At 40.1% G+C, this 19,076-nt stretch overlaps 1 protein-coding gene across 2 annotated transcripts in view; it reads left to right on the plus strand.

Annotated features, from left to right (window-relative positions):
• il11ra (interleukin 11 receptor, alpha) overlaps window positions 1-19,076 on the plus strand; it is a 42,197-nt gene that overhangs the window by 1,419 nt on the left and 21,702 nt on the right. For both annotated transcript variants that reach the window (XM_017700215.2, XM_017700216.2), the window contains exon 2: window positions 17,093-17,189. In XM_017700215.2, coding sequence (XP_017555704.1) covers window positions 17,093-17,189 — 97 coding nt within the window. The remainder of the gene's footprint in view (window positions 1-17,092; window positions 17,190-19,076) is intronic.

A 19,076-nucleotide genomic window follows, 5' to 3' on the forward strand; every position in this document is an offset into this window, starting at 1 on the left:
CGTGCCCTCATGGCTGGTTTGTTTACGTCTCCCTTGCATTATTTTTCTCTGCATTACCTGCATAGGGGTCCTGTGCCGACAGCCAGGCTATTGTTACAGCGCCTCTCGGTGAACTGCTTGCAAGTAGAGAGATTGTTTTGAACCTTTCAGGCTTCGGTAGGAGACAAGCGCCTAAGTCTCATAATCACTTGTAGAGCCTTTGGACTTTGAGTGTGTTGGGAACACTCAAAACCTTTATATTGAAGCCACATTGCGCACAGACCTGGCCTCAGCAAGTTTTGTTTGCTAGTTGAAAACCCCAAAGTCTTACAGATTGTTTGTAGATATTGCCCATTTTTCATATTGCTCTTCTGAGCACTGTTGAGAAACGCTCTCATAGAGGAGCTGTCATTGGAAAATATATACATGGGGGGAACATTTATCCAGATGTGCATTCCTCAGCTTTAAAGTGGAAGACACATGGCCCAGACCCCAGCAAAGAATGCAAACACAAGACTTTTGGGTTTTTAGAAACTTTGAATAGGAGAGAAACATACCTGCCAATTAATTTGCCACAATATGGAGTTTAGCTAGTGGTTTGCGCTGTTGAAGCCTCTGGCTCTCGTCCCAAGCCTCTTCTCAAGAACAGAATCCTTGTCAGTTTATGAACTTGCCAAGTCCAATTTCTCAGGCACTGAAGACATTCTTTTCCAGCTCATATTTCAGCACACTTTTTGGAGTGGCTGTAATCAGTTTTAAATTAAACTCAACTGTGCTCTGTCAGGAGAAAAGGGCTTCGTTTAAGGGAATGAGCAGATTTTGCTGCCAAGTCAACGCCATGCTGTGAGTTCTGAGCACCTCCAAGATTAAAATTGCATGAGGCCCGAGATGGGATTTAATCTGCTGCTCTAGCGTTGTTCAAGAAATTCACATTAGCCCAGCAGCTTCACAAACTTCTTGTGAAATACCATAATCCTGTGGCCTCACCACTCATTACTTGTTACTTGTGCAAAGTGTCTCCAAAAGTGATTTTTATTATTGTCCTAAGAAATAATGACTAGAATGGAGACACTATTGAGTCACTGGGAAAGAGCGCAGCTTCGTTAGGGCTTTGTTTATGAGTTTAAAGTGTCAGTGACTGGAAAGCTGTGCGGATGGGAGCGAGGGTAATTAGGCAAAATTGGAGGCTTCTAGTTGAGGCCTTTGATGTCCACTTGCATGGTGAGTTATTAGGGCATAGCAATGTCAAGCTGTATTCAGAGAGTGATTTGCTGTAATATTATTAGCTTAATTAATGACCCACCCACACTTGGGTCCTTCTTTGTTTGGAGTATCAAAGCCACAGCTCTTTTACTTTTATTCACATTCGCGACTATTTTATCTATAGGCATCACCTTTAATCCAAGTGTAGCTAAAGACATGCTTTTTGAGTCCGTTTGGACAATGTAATTTCAGCATTTGAATTTTTTGGACACGCAGACTGTCATCTGACAGAGTCAAACATGGTGTTGTGATAATGTCATCTTTCAGTGGTGGAAAAAAACAAAGCGAGAAAATGCAAATAAGAGGACACAAATACAGCAGAGAAAATGCTGTCTGTCACACAAAGTAAATTACATGTGTGTCCTGGAGTGTTGCAGAAAGGCTTAAACAGAGGGTGGTCATTTTACCACGTAATGTACATCTAATCCCTGCCAAAATCCCCCCCCACCTACAATTAGTGACCAGCAAATGTCATGTGTACATGTGGCATTTTTAATCTTCCAGTTCCGCTACACTGGAGGACATTAGTGACAGACCTCACAAACTGGGATCTTTTAATTTCATAAAATTGCATGTTTTGGATTTTCCTGATCTATATCTGTGTAGTAGGGGTTCACTGATATGGAAACTGTAGGCTGATGCCGGATATCCGATATGTAAACATTTATAAAATGTTGAAATCGGGACATGGTTTAACTGTGTTAGCATTACAGATACAAGTAACTCTATTTGTGTGGTCATTTTAGAACACATGTGTCAAGCCCTAGTCCTGGTGGGCCAGAACACTGCAGTCCTCAATAGACGTACCTGAGTCAGCTCTTCATTGAATTAGCAAGGCTTTCATGAACTGAATTCAGAGCATTAGATCAGGGTAATCTCCACAGCACTTTAAATCAGAAGGTCCCCAGTTTGACGTGCCTGTTTTAGAAGAATAGCTCAGCGTCACCTAAATACGGTATCATATATTTGCTTGAAATGTGCTCTAATCTAAACATGTAATGCCGATAATTTTGTTTTAATTATTGCCCATACCAATATAATTCTGATATTATCAAACATCTCTACTGCATGATTTGCATCAGAAATTCAAGATCAGACTAAAAGCTGTGGATAAACTTTAGGTGTCATTAAAAAGTTCAGGTCAATTTTTTGTTGTTGTTTTTGTTAGTTTCTTTTCTGCCCACAAACTAAGAAGAAAACACACTTATGTGGCTTTGTAAGGGCTGATAGAGTACACTGTGGTCAGCGGTGCAGTTGCACTGCATGAGTAACTTGGCCTCACCGTGCACTGACAGGATGTTTTCTTCTGAGTTGGATTGCTTGAAATTCTAAATACTGTCCCAGGTATGTCCCACTTGTAAGCGCTTGAGCTTATATTTTTCTTGATTGTAGGCCTAATTGCAGCCAGTCTTTAATGATGTTGTTCTTTAGTCCAAATTAAATCTGTGGCCAAACTTGACCCAGAACTGCAGTGTAATTAGGACTCTACTTCTATGGTATGCCTGTATGACATGCTTGAAGAGAGCTCATTTTGAGTGGGGTAGTACAGCCAGACCATGTAAAGCCCAGAACAGGTTTTGTGGGCTTCTTCTTTGAAGGGTGTACTCCAACACTCTTGCAATGAGTATTTTCCTGTCCTAATTATTAGTCATTTAATACAAAAAAAGACCTAATTTTTGGAGACCTGCCTTGTACTGCCTATTATTTTTCCTGCTTTCAAGTATCCTTCACCTCAAAGATAAACCATATCTTTTTAAAGTGCACACCATTTAAGGTTTTCTCTTGAGAACTGTTTGTAAGAGTAGGCAGTTAGATATTTTCAGCCTTGGCTGAGGCCTTCTTTGGCTTTTCCTTTGATCAGCCCAAAGCCTTTTATCTCTAACAGATCTTTCTCTCGCTACAGCACAGAAAGGAGTCACAAGTGGCCGTAATCCTTTCAGGGACAGAGCACACCAAGGTGTGTATAACCAGACTAAGAATAAACCTCAGGTAGACTGAACTAGTGCTAAAGCCTGGCTCTGTTTGCAGAGGGTTCAGAGCTTCGCTCTCCAGACATGTCTGTGGCTGAAATTGTGCATGAGCCGTGCATGTTGGAACAGTGGTAATAGAATACTCGGGCTCTTCCCAGCATCTATGACTCATGGGGGCAGAGTACTTTATCTTCTGGAGTGAGCACCCCTCTGTTTGGGAATCATGCACAAAAGAGCTCCAGGCACCTGTAAGCTTTCACACAAGACTACTACTGAGTGGAACAGGAATTTTCAGTATATAGACCTAGAACACTGCAACCAGTCTGTTTGGAGTGCTACAAAGATTATAATAAATTGTCATTGTTTGATTGCCAGAGGCAGATGGGTATGTTACAGCTTATTCTAAACTTCGTGCAAACCATTCCATCCAATTTTTTCTCCTCATGACTCATTTGGCCCAGAGTCTAAATCGAATGAGCCAGCTGACAGTGAGCTCCATATTCTTCATGCCAATTACGTTACAAAGGCAAGAGGCTTTCCAACTAAACGCCACTGCTGTGATCTTTGCCAGACGGTCTAGTAAAGCTGACATTGACTCGACTCGCTCAAGTACAGATGAAATGTTTGTGTTGTGGACTTTTGCACTGTAATTACGTGCAGCACTAACATGGCGCCATATTGAATGCCAAGCGCCTGAGCCTGGTGTCTACTGGAGCTGGCTAGTGCTGTCATTGTCAGTGAGGCCCTGCTGCAGATATAGCTAGTAATTCTGCCAGCCTTTGCCGCGCTGAGGATCACAGGCCACCGATACTGTTGGGATTATAAGAGCTTCCAAGTTTGGTGTAAGTGTGACTCACAGCATCGGTCTGCTTTGGCTTCCTGCATGATGTAAATCACTGCTGCTCCTTCCGATGGATCAGCGCACTCCGAGCGATTGCATTTCCATGAAAGGCTCTGCTGCCTTCCAGCTGCAAGTTTATGCCTTGCAAGTTTGTAATCAAGACTTCTAGCCAAGTCTTCAAGCATGGAACAAGGAAGTCAATCATTCTGGGATACTTTTTCTCCTCTTTTTGTTTAATCCCGTGATGAGTAAAGAGAACTTAAGTGTTTGAGAACAGTCAACCTTCTAGCACAACTGGCTGAAGCTGCAACTATCCTGGGAAGGCAGCCAAAGCTTAGTGAATAGCTGGCATCTGGTAGCCATCTTGTCCCGACCAGTGCCTGAAGGAAATTCCAGGGTCTCTGGATGAGAGGCCGTGATAGCTCGAGCATAGAGTACTGCTTCACGGTCTTATCCCCTGCATGACCAGCTTGTTTCATGTTGAAACTGATGTCTGAATTTGAAGTAAGCTCCGAAACATCGGCAGTTCCTCCTTTGTCTCGACTGTAACCTCAGAATGAATGAGCGCTTCACATCCATTGACCAGAAATCCAGAGCCTTTGTCCCAGGAAATATAGCGGACTGTTTGACGCACATGGCAGATGTTCCAGCGCAACCTTTTGTCTGGGGCTGTCAGATTGCATAAATACTGCATTCAGAAGAGTCAAGGACATATGCTATTTTCAGCCAAGCATAGCTTATCACCAGAACTTGCTCATTTTGCATGGGTACCGCACAGAGGCTTTGATTGTGCCACTTCAACCCGCCTTCCATTTGCACACTTGTTTATTTGCTTGAGCTAAATTTAATTCTGCACTTCCTCAGGGACAGTTCTAGTGGCTGAGCTGCATGAAGGGCGTGCTGTGAGGTACGTTGTCTGTGATGTGTAAACTCAGAAACCTTGGGATCGTTGTGGTCTTATCTTGTGTCGGCGGACCATTTTGCCCAAGTTATACACAGCTGTCGTACGTTCTGCAACCTGGCCTTGGTGTATGATTTAATTTCCACTCTTTCCAAGTTTCCCCCTGCTAAAGTCCAGCCACAGCAGTCCACATGTGATATTAATTATGCATGCTATATGCAAAAAAGGCAATCAGATAGCAGTTGGGTCTTTTGAATTCACAAAACCTTCTGCTGTCTTTTCTCTTTCATTCCATTCAAAACGTTGGTTAAACTATTGCCTAAGGCAAGTTAGTAATGTACACCACATAATTTTGGCACAGATCTTGTTCCCATGACAACAAAATTCCAGTCTTTCTTCTGGTAACTGCTAACTATTGGCTCTTGCCAAACCTTGCAAATGTTAATTCTAGGCTATTTCATATCAGGTAATAATTTGTGGAAAACGTGTACATCTTATAAACAACAGCAAAAAGTCTTTGTTCAACAACTGAGTTCCCTTTTCCTGCACCTAGAAAGATGAGCCTCAGCTCTTCTGCCTAGCAAAACAGTGGTATGTACTTGGGTGCAATTTCTGCAGGCATTGTACGTCAATCAGCTGTGCTGTAAGCCACACCGTTATCTGTACAGTGTTGGGTGGTCTTTGTTTGAGCTACAAGGAGAGAATGCTGGCTATGGCTCCCCCTTGTCTCCACATCCTGGATTGTTTAGCGAGCTTTGCCTATCCAAACAACAGGGAAGATTACTTACTCCTTTATTTTCTTTGAATCGGTCTAAATCTTTCTGTGTGAAGATGCGTAAAGCGACTTTCTCTTTTTTCCTCCGAAGACCCTCAGTGGCCCGGCGCTGCAGGGGACTCTGGGAAACTGGCGTCTTGTTTTCATCATGTTCCTACAAGGGCATAAGGAGGAGATCTAGTCATTTTTTTCAGTGCATTTTAAAAGACTCCTTCAGCAGGATTGCATTGGTCTGTGTTGGAGAGCATTCAACCCCTTTTTTTCTGCCTCATTGTCTTCTTTCATAACAATCTTTTATGGATAGCCAATTTAAAGGGGAATTCCACTAATCATGATCTGTGCATTATTCGATAGTTAAAACATAAATGTCATTGCGGGTGGTCAGATATGAAAAAGTTAATTGTAGAAAAACTTACCGACTCTGATTTCTTTACAGTGGTGGTGATGGGGACCAAGGGGCTGATTGTCTATGATGCAGACATAGCCATTTTATTTACTATCCAAAACCATCAGTGACATCAACATGTGTCTTTTGAGTTATGTGCAATGATAACGGGTACTATTTTTGCCTTAAAACGTCCTGCATGTACCTCTCCACTTTAAATGGATTTAGAAAAACACACTTAAGATAAGGCCAGGAATTTATATCCAAACTTTAATAAAAGTGTTTTAGACCCATCAAAAAACAGTGTTTTAGACATCAGACTGCATGTTCATGTCATTTTGTAAGTTTATGCTTTTAGAGGCGTAAAATGCTTTCAACATCTGGTTCATCTCTGAGCCACTGTTAACAATTCCAACTTAATGTTTCTCTAGAATTGAGCATTTCCCATCAAACCCATTTTGGTGGAATTAACCTTTAAACAATGCAAACACAGTTAATGCTAGTTAACATGAGGACAGCTAGCACTGATAGCCTCCATAGACTGTAAGCCACGTTAGCTTTGAACTATATAAGCCTACACAGGGTTACAAAAGTATGCAGCAGTGATTGCAGATGTAGATCATGCATTTTGAAACCAATAAACACCAATGGACGTGCCATTTGTATTCAGAAGCCTGTTCAGATGCTCGAAACTGTGCGTGGCAACCCCTAAGAGCATGGTAAACATACGTGTGTTGTATGTTTTAGTAGAGTTTGCAGTTCCAGATTGAGGCTGTAAGGTAAGTGCAGTGGTGGAGATTTAATTGAAGCTGTGCTCAATTTCTTTCTCAGAATACATGCAATTGCAGTTTAGCTCAGTATAATATATTTAGCATGGCATATGTTGTTTTGCAGACTCGAAGGAGATACAGCAGGTACTTAAAGTGCTGCTCTCTGAAGCGTTAAAGTTCAGCATTATACTTTCCTATTTGTGCAGCTCATTAAGCAGGCTGAGGTCAGAGTAAATTAGCTTGTCATTTCAGTACCTTCAACTGCTGACCTTTAGCAGGCTGATAACGTAAAAGCTGTACACATTGATTTGTTTGCTCAGAAATGCTGCTCAATGTGTCTGGGTCTATGTGGGACTGACGCACAAAAGCAAACACATTTTGTTTCGCTGCAGCCAGTATGTTGGGTGTTCTTTTAACACTCTCAAGCAGTTCTTTTTCCACTGGGCTGTATTGTGTGTGGAGGAATGTGCCAAATTAGGGATGCTGTCTATTTTCAGCGTCCCTCTACACATTTTCCCTCATAAAAAAGGATCACGTTGAGCATTCCTCCATGACTCATTGGAGGCTGTGCTTAGACTTGCCTGGCATTGAAAGGGTGCTAATAAGTGACTCTGCAAAGATCAGGCAACCCCAGGCAGGGATGAACATGTCTGGATTTACAGAGTTAATATATCAATAAAAAGCAGCTGTCATTTGTATAAAAAACCCCTTTTGCTATTGTAAAAAAACACTGTTGGAAAAAAAATTTATATTTTTACTAGGGCTGGGACAATAAGCTAATTTGAAAATAATCAAATGGGATGAAATTATTGATAAATATTGATATTTTTATTACTTAAAACCAGACGTTTATTACTGTTACATATTCCGCATGTCTGGGTCAGTATCCAATTCCATAGGGTCTTTGTACATTGAGTCCTGTTTTGATAGTTTTTGAAAATGTGTACACCGATGCTATGGCCTTCTTTTATATCAGAGGTCATGATTGGTCCTGTAGTTTGCTCTTTTTAGTGCTCAGACCCTGCTTTAAAGCCTTGATCAGCTCTGTAGATCTACTGTTTGCACAATGGACTATTACCCAATCGCATTTGCTGAAAAAAAAAACTTCAAAAAAATAACTTTGTCACTGTTACTACTTGGTGGATACATTTCTCCTGCCTTCAGAGTCTTTGCTTAATAACAGAAGCACATTGGACTTGATGTGAATGTTTTGGTGCATTGCATGCACTGTTTAAATCAATAACAACCACCTCTGTGTGAAAACCCTTCATGACGACTAAATGGAAACTAAATTTGAGAATGAACGATACTGATTCTCATAACATTCTCACTGTGTAGTGGTGTGCATATACTGCTGCTGTTGTGTATGTACATGAGCTAGAACCAGGACTGTAGTTTTGTAGAACCAGGACTGTAGATTGCCCTGACCCTGCAAGGTCCCCTCTTGCAAGCCTGCAAGCCACCTTGTCACTTAACTGTTTGACTGAGCCTTACATTTCCATTGCTTTCTAAACAAACATTAGCAAGCAGAGTCAAAAGCTAACAAAGCATATTCTAGCAGTAGGTGGTGTCCACAGTGACCTTATATCAGTAAACCGTAATGACTTAGCCTCTTGTTATCATGAAGCAGATAGAAACGAGTGGGCTACTAAACATTCTGGAGCTCTCCATGGAGAGTCTGGGGTTTAATGGAGTCTCAGAATTCTGGCAGGGTTGCTGCATTCCTCAGCCTTCTCCGAGCTGTTTGTCCTACTCTTAGGTCTGCCCCCCCAGGCCCCACATCCTCTACCCTTCACCCACCCTCTCCCTCCTTCCTGCTGGCTCCCCATTGCCCACCCTCTCTTTTCCTCCACCCTCCCTCTATTTCTTTCCCCCCACCTTCCCACCTCTCTCTCTCTCTTTCTCTCTTTCTCTCTCTCTCTCTCTCTCTCTCTCTCTCTCTCTCTCTCTCTCTCTCTCTCTCTCTTCCCTTCATTGTACTACATGGTATTTATAGGTTGCTATGGAGAACATTAGCTGCTCTCCGTCAATAAAAGTTAAAGCCTAGCTGTAAAGAAACCCTGACATGTGCTAAAACTCATCTTAAGACTTGCTTTTTAAAACTGTCACATGACCAGCTGTTTTTGCGAGAGGCCCTTGCTTTGCTTTTAGTACAGTATAAAAGATTATACCAACAGTCGAAAAACAGGGGTGAGAGCCGTGGGCTCACGCTAAATGCTGGCTTACTGAAAAACTCGGTGTGTTCAGTGTCAGGGTATCAGTTTGATATTGTTGGACGACCCTGATATCTATTTCTGGAGAATGGCCACTGAACTTCTGGGCTGTTGGATGAGTCAGAGTGTGTGGTAAACTTGTCCACGTGCATGCATTCCAAAATCTGATAGTTACCATAGTGCTTGACACTCAACCATCCATTCCACTCATAAATTTTCATTTCACTATGCATATGCAGGGCGCACATCTGGTTGGCATATGCGATTGGATTTTTTTTGTATGTTTATAGATGTTTTTTTCTGGCATATTCAAATATGAGAGCTCAAATATGTGGTTGGAAAACTCCTTCTCCTCTGCCTTAGTGTTTTTATAATTTTTTAACATTTGGTTAACTTGTATAAAAGCATGCACTTAAAACTGTCAATGAACAAAGCTATTCATAAGAAACTGATCTGAAAAATATTTTTATTAGAGCGTTCTCTGGCTAAAATGAGCAAGGCATTAACGCTTAATGATGCTGTAACAACTGAGATAGTCGCATGATCAGTGTCATTTTGTACTGGGTAGCATGAGTAAGTTTCCATTCTGGTCTTGTTGGGTAATTATGTAGTATCACAGTGTCAGATTTCTGGTTCGGTATGAGGATTAGCCTTAAGGACCAGAGGGATGATATATTAATAGGTTAGTTTATTTTTATGCAGAGCTGTTGGTTGGATAGTGTAGTGGTTAACACCTCTGCCTCCTACACTGTAGACTGGGGTACAGTGCCCCGTCTGGGTAAACATCCTACACTATACCAATAAGAGTCCTTGGGCAAGACTCCTAACACCACCTTCGCCTACCTGTGTAAAAATTATCAAATTGTAAGTCGCTCTGGATAAGAGCGTCAGCCAAGTGCCATAAATGTAAATGTAAGCTACAGTTCAATGATGGTGCTATTGTTAGGGCTGGACCACTTATCGATTTAGCAGTAATTATCAATTATCTGCAATGAAATCGATAAGTAGATTATATAATTTTCTTTTCTGTTACATGAGTGTGCGCTGTAGTCTGGTTTTAACGTGTTTACCCATGCACGAAACACTGAGTTGTTCTGTATGTTTAATTTTCATTTTTTTGTCTAATGTTTAGTCGGCACAATGTCAGCACGATGTGATTTTAATGCACTGAAAACTTCACATCAAATCCAGTGTTCTTTTGTTATTAAGCACTCTCAACTTGGGATAAATGGCTCTATCAAGATATTTAAGCCAGTGTGACTCAAAGACGTAGACACTGGATAACAGCCCCTTCTGCTAACAAAAACAAACAAAAAAAAAAAGGTATGAACAAGAGTGTCAACAAACAATTAGTGTTAATGTGTATGTTCTCAACATTTGTTTGTTTATTTATGTATTTATTTTGTTTTTCATCCTGTTGTCACAGTCTTACATGCACTAGCTAGCAAACTACATAAAGGTGGTTAATTACCTTATTATATCTAAAATTGGATGTAAAATTGCTTTAAAATCCTTGTTTTGTAAACACAAATTTTCCATGAAAATAATGCCATCCACTCATCCTGGAAATCTGTTCGTTTGTCCAACCAGTGTGTTAAACCAGTTAAATAATGCAGCCTGAAGAGCTGTAATATTAATCTACATATTTATTATTACGCCACTGTTTTTAACTATTGCTTATTACTTGCAGCTCAAAATGATGAGCAGCCTTAAACAAAGTGCTGCCTTTTTTTTCATGGTGGTAAAGTAGCTGTTGGTCAGTTTTTCAGAACATTGCTGGACATTTACTGCTTATAAAGAAAATAGCTCTTAATATGTCCGTTCAGTATGCAAAATGTTGGCTTCTGGAAAGTCTGCAGTGTGAGAAGAGTACAATATATTATTATTAGTAGTAGTAGTAGTAGTTGGTAGTAATGGGCGGTATGGCCAAACATGCAGCTCTTCACCTTTACAGGCCACAGATACGCTGATTAATCAGTTATTAGTTGATTAATTCACATAAATAACCGAATGTTAAAATTTGCTTTTTGCAGGCCGTTACTAAAAGTGTAACTGTAAAATACCTGTTGTTTTAAATAATGAAAAAATAACTGTTTATTGAGTAATTTAGTCCACATTTATCCAAGACAGCGATTTTGCATGAGTTTGACATTCATTTATATGCTTGAACTAAATGTATTGATTATAGAGATTGGAGCTAGTAAACACTGTAAGGCATTGATCTCACTGCACTAGACTATTTCCAGCTGAACTAAAAACTGAAATGTTTAATAACTGTCAGTGACCTTCTCCGGCAGTATCCTAATCGCAGACAGTAATTTGTGTCAGCCCCTGCTCGCTGTGTCAGAAGCACTTTTCAACACCTTCATGTGTTTGTGCAACCATGTTGGAGCCCCTCATACAAATAACGCTTACACAGCTCTTAAACTTGAGTCCTCCCATGATGGTGCCCTCACCCACACTGGACTAAATATTAGAGAGTTGGGGTAAAGCTGATGAAGCCACTGTTGAGGGCTTGTTTTTTTACAGAGGATTAGCAGAACTGTGTTTGCTGTCCCCAGCTGCTTCTCGTGTCCATCAGAAAGCCTAGCAGATGGGAGGTGTCCCTGACATTTCAATTAAATTTGGCCTTTTCTTCAATATTTGCTTTTCTGTGCTGGGGAACTGGCAAATGCCATATGAGGTGAAACAATTAGGAGTAGAGGTTCATTTTTGTGGCTTAGGGAGAAGCTAAAATGTTCCATTTGGTGGAGCTGTCATTAGAGCAGCAGTCTGCCTAGCCGGAGTTGCACAGAGCTGCAGGTGTGTCCAGTTTGGAATGTCAGGAATTGAAGCGCAAATTTCCTTTGTAGTTATTTATAAATAGCTCCACGTAGCTGACATGTTCAATGTTGATTTGCAGCTGAATAAACTGTCTGAATGGCCAACAATAGTGCAGTTTTCTGACCACTTTTGGCTCCAAACCTCTGCTGGCTGAAATTTTAATACGATACATTGAAAATATGGGGACTTATTTTTAAATTATCATGACATTTGATCTTATCAATTAGGCCAAGGCTAATCAGAAGCATTAATTTAAAACAAAATTAAGCCACCATACATGATATCACTGGAAAATAAATAAATAAATAATTTAGTGTACATTAATGTAACAGATCATTTTGGACCACTTCTGTTGGTCCATACCATATATAACCTTTTTGCAATATAAATGGCAGCTGCTATTTTTAATGTGACATGACAGCAACAATGTAGAAGATACTAAGTTTTTCTCACTCCGCTGAGTAAGAGGATGTGGGCTTCTGTGCTGTGCTGTGGCTTCTGGTTTGAATATTGTCTGATCTCAGGTGCAGAGATGTGGTTTTGAGGGTTCTGAGGCTGGACACACCTTTCTGCTAAATTTATCAGATTCTTGAGAACGAATAAGCTGGATGACTTCCAAAAACCAGAATGGATCAAAGCGCTACAGTTGGCTATAAAAGTAGACTAAACAGATCAGGCCTTTTAGCTTGCAAATCCAAGCCAGTCATGAGAATATATATATATATATATATATATATATATATATATATATATATATATATATATATATATATATATATATATATATATATATATGGTTTTTTGCACAGAATTAATTTTTCCTATGAGAAAATTTTGCATAGCATTGCACAATGTTGCATAATGTGCTGTAATTTGGATATTGTTTTGATTCAGTCCTCATGATTGGGCTCTGGGGTTATTGCTGGACACAAAGTATGTGCTGTTAAAAGTGAGAGCAAAGAGATCATATGGTGGCTTTGCTGTGCTTCTGAGTATTCCTGCTGAAATCAGTGATGGATTACAGCTTCAGTCTGTGGTTTGGAGGGCTCATATTCTGCTGATCTAAGCAATGCTTTTCCTGTGCCACACACTTGTAATGGCACTGTTTTATTAAGCACATGGAAGTCATGGCTGTGCAGTCTCTTAGTTTAAAAGTCGTGCTAATTCTTAGCAATTAAAATGAGATTCGGTGTCATGCATTTTATAGTGTATACTGGAGGTTTTGTAATTAAAGTGTAATAATGGTAGCAACAGGGATTCCCTCTGTGGTTGAGTATCCAAGGTGATAAATGTTCACCAAGCCCTTCAGACGTTTAGCTATAACGATGAAACCATATCATTTTTTAGCTCTTTAATTTTGCCTACATTTGCAATTTCATTTTTCACATGAGCCATTTGTGAAAAAAATAACACTAAATTTAAAACAGCTATTTGTCATTTCATTTTAGTTGTTATTCTGGTATTTCATGGCCATATCTTAAATGAAAAAGCTAATAGAGAAAAGGAAATCCAAGCTTCGCTTTGGTTTTGGCTTTTCTTCATGAAATGCAGAATAAGTGTCAAAACTAAAATCAAAATTCAATGTTCACGTTCTTATTTCTTTTTCATAGCAATTGGCTGCATATCTGACAAAATGAAAATGCAAAATGGATAAACAGCAAAGTGATAGTTTGCGATTTCAGTTTTCGGCGTGGGTGCATTTTAAGTGTCAGAATCAAAAGGCAAATGCAAACGGATGTCGTTGCCACCTGCTAGGGATCCACTTTTCATTTCACACTTTGCCTTTTTGTTTTCAAACTGATCAACATGCAAATATATGTTAATATGCACTAGGTGGGGCTACGGGGTACATTTTGGGACATCCTCAGATCTCCACATCAGAACGGCGCCATTCCTCAAGCTAAATGATTTCAAGTCTGGAGAAAAACCGTGGTCATGTCTCAGATCTGGTGAAACTGAATATCAGACTAAACACCTCAGAAAATGAAAATTTTATTCTGGCATTTCTATTGAGATACACAATAGTTTTCTAAATTATATGAACCAGTATGTGCTTGACCAGGCTTGCGTCTGGTCTGATAAGTTACCCTTTTTCTGAGGCCGTTTGGTCTGACGGCGTAAAAATTAAAAAGAGAATCACTGTTAACCTACAATTAAACATCTTAATTTCAACCTCTAAATTGACATCAAAATTTATACCAAAGCCAGCAGAGTTTTTAATAAAAGATTAAATGAATTTTGGCCAGACCACCCGCTACTACTAACTACTACTAACGCTTCTAATAATATGTTGTAGTTGTTTGTTTTAATGCTGCGGACTTTCAGGAAGGCATTTTGCCTTCTGAAGCAACTGAAGCAGCTATTGGCTTTATAAGCAGTAAGCAGTAAGCTTGGACTGTAATAAATTGTATCTCAGTTATAATTTGCAGAATTATAACGATAAACAGTATCATCATAATCCAACCTTACTGACATAGAAGCACATGTGAACACCAGACTTTACTAGTATAGATGTCACTGAAACACGTTGTTGGCCCTGATTCAGCCTCATTTTCATAATTTTCCAAACATATACCACCTTTTTCCTGAGGAAAAACATCTGGTGTCCACCACAAAATGGAACGATACCATACGCTGCAATGTTTTGGTTGACTCGCAATCATATTTTGACTCTGAAGACTTCCAAGAGGATACCGCACTCAATGTCCTTATTGAGCTGTACATCTGTTTCAGATTCTTTGTTTTATGTGTATATACGCCAGCATTCTTTGTCAGACTGAAAATGCACATTATAATCTTTCTGGCCTGCATTCAGAGTGGATAATTAGTTGATGATGTTCTGTTTGTAGTCTATAATTAAGTGCAGTCTGTTCTATTGTATACATTTTTGAAGTAACTATATATTAGAATGATTGGTTAAATAAAGACTCCTGAAAGCGAGCAAAAGAATACGTAATGTGTGCATCATGATATATAATAAATATATAATAAAATATCAAGTATTGGGTATTCATTTGAAGTAGAAAATGGCAATCACCACAGGCAATATTACTCTGAATGCTGGTTAATTGGACTGAAGAGTTGTTACATAATACCTGTACAACTCCACAATATTTTACGAGTGAGAGAGTCTAGCTGATGACCGCAGAGCACTGAATCATGGGACCACTGCCCACTTGGCCTGGTGAGGCATTCAGTACCCAGCACTGGTCGGCACACACAGGTTGTTGACTAATTTTGTCAGAGTAACACTGCATGGAGAAAAGTCCCATAAGGCATAAATCTGGTGTAGTTTATTTGATAAATAAATATGTTTATGAAGTAAATAAGTAAATGAATGCAGATGTGATGCCCTGAGTGAAAAACAAACTTTAACCCCATTTATGTGCCATTTATATGCCTCTAGTCTGTTTTTGTAATCAAGAACATCAGCGTCCTGTTTGCCTAGCTCAGTGTTGAGGGCAGAGCTGCCTCAGAACCGCTCCGTTCCACCACTATCAAAATCACAAAGAATGCACGTCATTGTTTCCAGTGTTTAACTCAGTGGTGTTTACCCATGTACAACATGTTCTGTCACCCATGGCACAATCATCTTTTCATTGATTTGGAAAGTCATCCACCATGTAATGTGCACAGCAGTGACGGTGAGTTTACAGTGAGAATGCTTGTAAACCTGGCCTCCTGTTTGTTTGAAGCTAATGATTTTGGGTGCTGTCACTCAACGCCAGTCTTGTTCTGGGACTCAGTTCAGGCTCTCGGTCTTCTGATCACAGCAATGTTTTAGTCTCTGGTCTTTGTGTTGACTGGAATGAGGTGCCCTTGTTGGAAGTTCCATTCAGAACTGTCCTGTGTTCACTTATATTCCTTGGGCCTAAATAAGCCTTGGTTAGTTACTAAACTCTCTATAGGAGAGGTCTTTAAATCCAAGCAGCTTTCTGGTGCTAGACGTCTGTGTATGTCTATCTGTCTAAGTCACTTATTTATTCATGTATTTATTTAAGGGATGTCACATCACAATTACTGGACCAAAGTAAATGTAAAAAAAGGTTGTCATTAAAATGCACCTAATCCGTGAATCAGCAATAATGAATTGAATATTTGACCATTTGTGGTCCATTTTACAAAAAAAAACACTTTGTTCGGCCACATGCTGTTTTTTTTTTATTCCTTTAAATGACCTTTTTCAGATCTTCCTCATTTATCTTTTACCAATAGATTCTTTTGACATTTCTAAAAAACTATGCAAGATTTGTAATTGTGTGTTTAAGTCTATTTTTGTTTGTTTTAGAACCTTCATTAGGCCACTATAAACTGAGTGGTGCAAATACCTAAGAATGCACATGACCTTTAGACTGCTGGATTGAATAAATGTGCCTTCCATGCTACTAATGCAACAGTATTGTCAGCAAAAAGATCTTCACTTTGTTTTATCCAGTTTCTGAAAGTGAAACCCAGCTTTCCTCAGTCTTCAGTTTGCTCCGATGGAACAGGGGAAGGATTGCCTTGAACCTTTTAAGTTGTCATCACTTAATATAGTTGTGGAACTCAAAGTAGCCCGAAAAGTACACTGTAGAACTAAATCGAGCAAAGGGAAGCCATATCTGTCAAAGCAAACATTATCCATGAGCCGTTTTAATGAACTGGGTGACCAGTGCTTTGGGGTAAAGTTTCTTAAGAACCTTGAGACAGCATTTCTGAACAGTTTTGAAGCAGTTTTTCTGAAGAGCTATATGTATTCATGTGTTTTCAATTAGGGAAGATCTTGGGGATCGTGTTTGTAATCTTCAGGGCTAGTGGGACTGTGCTGTTGACTATGTTGACACTGCAATTGCGGGCCGCTTCGCTTCCCTCGTCAAATACGCGACGCAATGGTGTTTATACTCCGTGCTGTTTTTACAGAGAAAGGACAGGATAAGTACACACATCTGGTACGGATGTCTTGTTTGTGTTGTCACACGGACCTCCTGCCTGTAATTATCATGCCTGTTGCCGTTCTGACTGCCAGGCAGGTAGAGCTTTGGACTGATGGTGCTCCATTACCTAACTTGGTGTAACTCAGTAAAGCACAATCTAAGACCTAATAAGGAACCTTGGTGGTAAATCACAAACAGTTACCTGAAATTGCTTGTGTCTTTGCTGGTCTATCATTATGTCTCTGTTTGTTCTCCACAGATGCCTGGTTTAGTGTCATGCCCTGGTGGTCTAATAGTCATTGGGATCCTTACTCTGTTCTTCGTTCACATCAACTCAGAGATATGGAGCAATGAAGGTAAGCACAATTAGACAGTTAGGGCTTCAATTACACAGAAGGATCTTACAAGTAGACATATACTGGGTCAGATTGGTCCTAAATTAAAGGAAAAATTCAAATATGTGCAGATGCTGCCAGACAGGTGTATTGCTGTATGATATAATTAAGCAGTTAGCATCTTGCCGCACCCTGTGGCATGTACAAAAATGCTGACCAGGCCTAGTTGACCTTGATTTTGGAGAAGGCAAGATGGCAAGAGAAAAAGATCTAAATCACTTTGAACAAGGGTTCATTATTGGGGTATGAATGGCAGAGGCTTCAGTCACAAATACTGCTCAGCTGTCTAGTGTGTAGAAGCAGTAATTTAAGTGACATCTGCATTTAGACCTATCGAGAAAATACATCAGTAAATAGGATTGGAGTAAAAGCACATGTTTGCTGACCATGATGCTCATGCATTGTTGTGATTTGTAAGGAAAAACAAAAGAGAATCTGTTTGTTAGATGACCTTACAGTGAATACACATTTGCAAAAAAAATATGGTAAGAGGAGTTCTCCTTCACTGTATTCTCTTAAAGTGGGCAAGTTCATGTACGGCGTATACCAAGTGAACCTTACAGGCCTGAATGCTTGACCCTACAGTGAAAGGGTCTGATGCATTTATTTTGCTGTTAGATTATTATTTATGCTTTGGTTTTTCCATCAGTTTGTCACTCATCTGTATGTTACTTTATGCTACATGATACAGACAGAATACAGTATTGTGATTATATTGCTATATGTTAAACTGTGTTAGAGAAACACACTGTGACTGGTCAGGATTAAGAAGACGTAGTGACTGCTTAGAGCGTTCATTTGGATGAAGCATATTTCTGTGAAACCCGCCGTTAACGATTAATGAACGATATATTGTGCAGGCCTAGAAATGGTGCATGAATGCCCCAAGGTCCCAGATGAATGAGAATGTTGTTTGCTGTTATTTGACTTTGCTTGCCTCAAACCAGCACCTGGAACTCCTCAGAATAACTCTCCATAGTGAGTCCTGCCCACAGCTGAGTTAGCCAGCCAGCTTTTTTATCGTACTCAACTAACTGATAAAAGCCAAGAGAAGCAGACTTCAAATTTACTGCCTTAAAAATTCAGCTGAAACACGAACCAGGCATCCAGTTATGTTCTCATTTTGCAGAAACAATAAACAGCTGTATTGAGAATCCAAGCCTAGCACAATCCCCCATGCATTGTTTGCAGCTTATACAATTAATTCAAGCTGTGTGTCTGTGTGTGTGGGTGGGTGTGTGTGCGTGTGTGTGTGTGTGTGGGTGTGTGTGTGTGTGGGTGTGTAAATGGCGGTAATTCTGCTGGCATGAGTTAGAGAAATGTGAGAAATGTGGTAGGGTTTTAAATAATATACCAGTGCCAATATTCCCTGAAAGCAGACATTGAGCGTGGCCATGCTTGCAGTACAGTTAGACCCTGGGTGCTGGAGGCCAGCCACTCCCCGGAGTATACGAGAGTGTGAGCGTTTGTGTGGCTGTGCATGTGTGTACGTGAGAGAGGGCTGTCTGTGTATTTGCCTGTCTTTGTCCAGCGCTTGGCAGTAAATGCCTGTTATTCCACCCCTGATATAAATACTGTGGTCTAAAGGGGCAGTAAAGGACAGGAACATAAACACTCCCAATCTGCTTCTGCTCCAGCACACAGTCAGAGTTTGGCTTGCTATATGATCCAAGACTTGGTTCGCTCATTTAGGGCAATGAGGTGCCATTTCAAATGGCACAGAAGGGAATGCTTTTGCCATTATCTGATGCATATCGGCAGTAAAATCCGAGCAAGAATATTACTTTCTTTATGCACTGAATGCTGTTCATCAGCAGACTGCTAGGCCAGATAGAAAGGGTTCTTTTC

Source organism: Pygocentrus nattereri, chromosome 18 (genome assembly GCF_015220715.1).
Source record: "Pygocentrus nattereri isolate fPygNat1 chromosome 18, fPygNat1.pri, whole genome shotgun sequence".
Taxonomy (NCBI): Eukaryota; Metazoa; Chordata; class Actinopteri; order Characiformes; family Serrasalmidae; genus Pygocentrus; species Pygocentrus nattereri.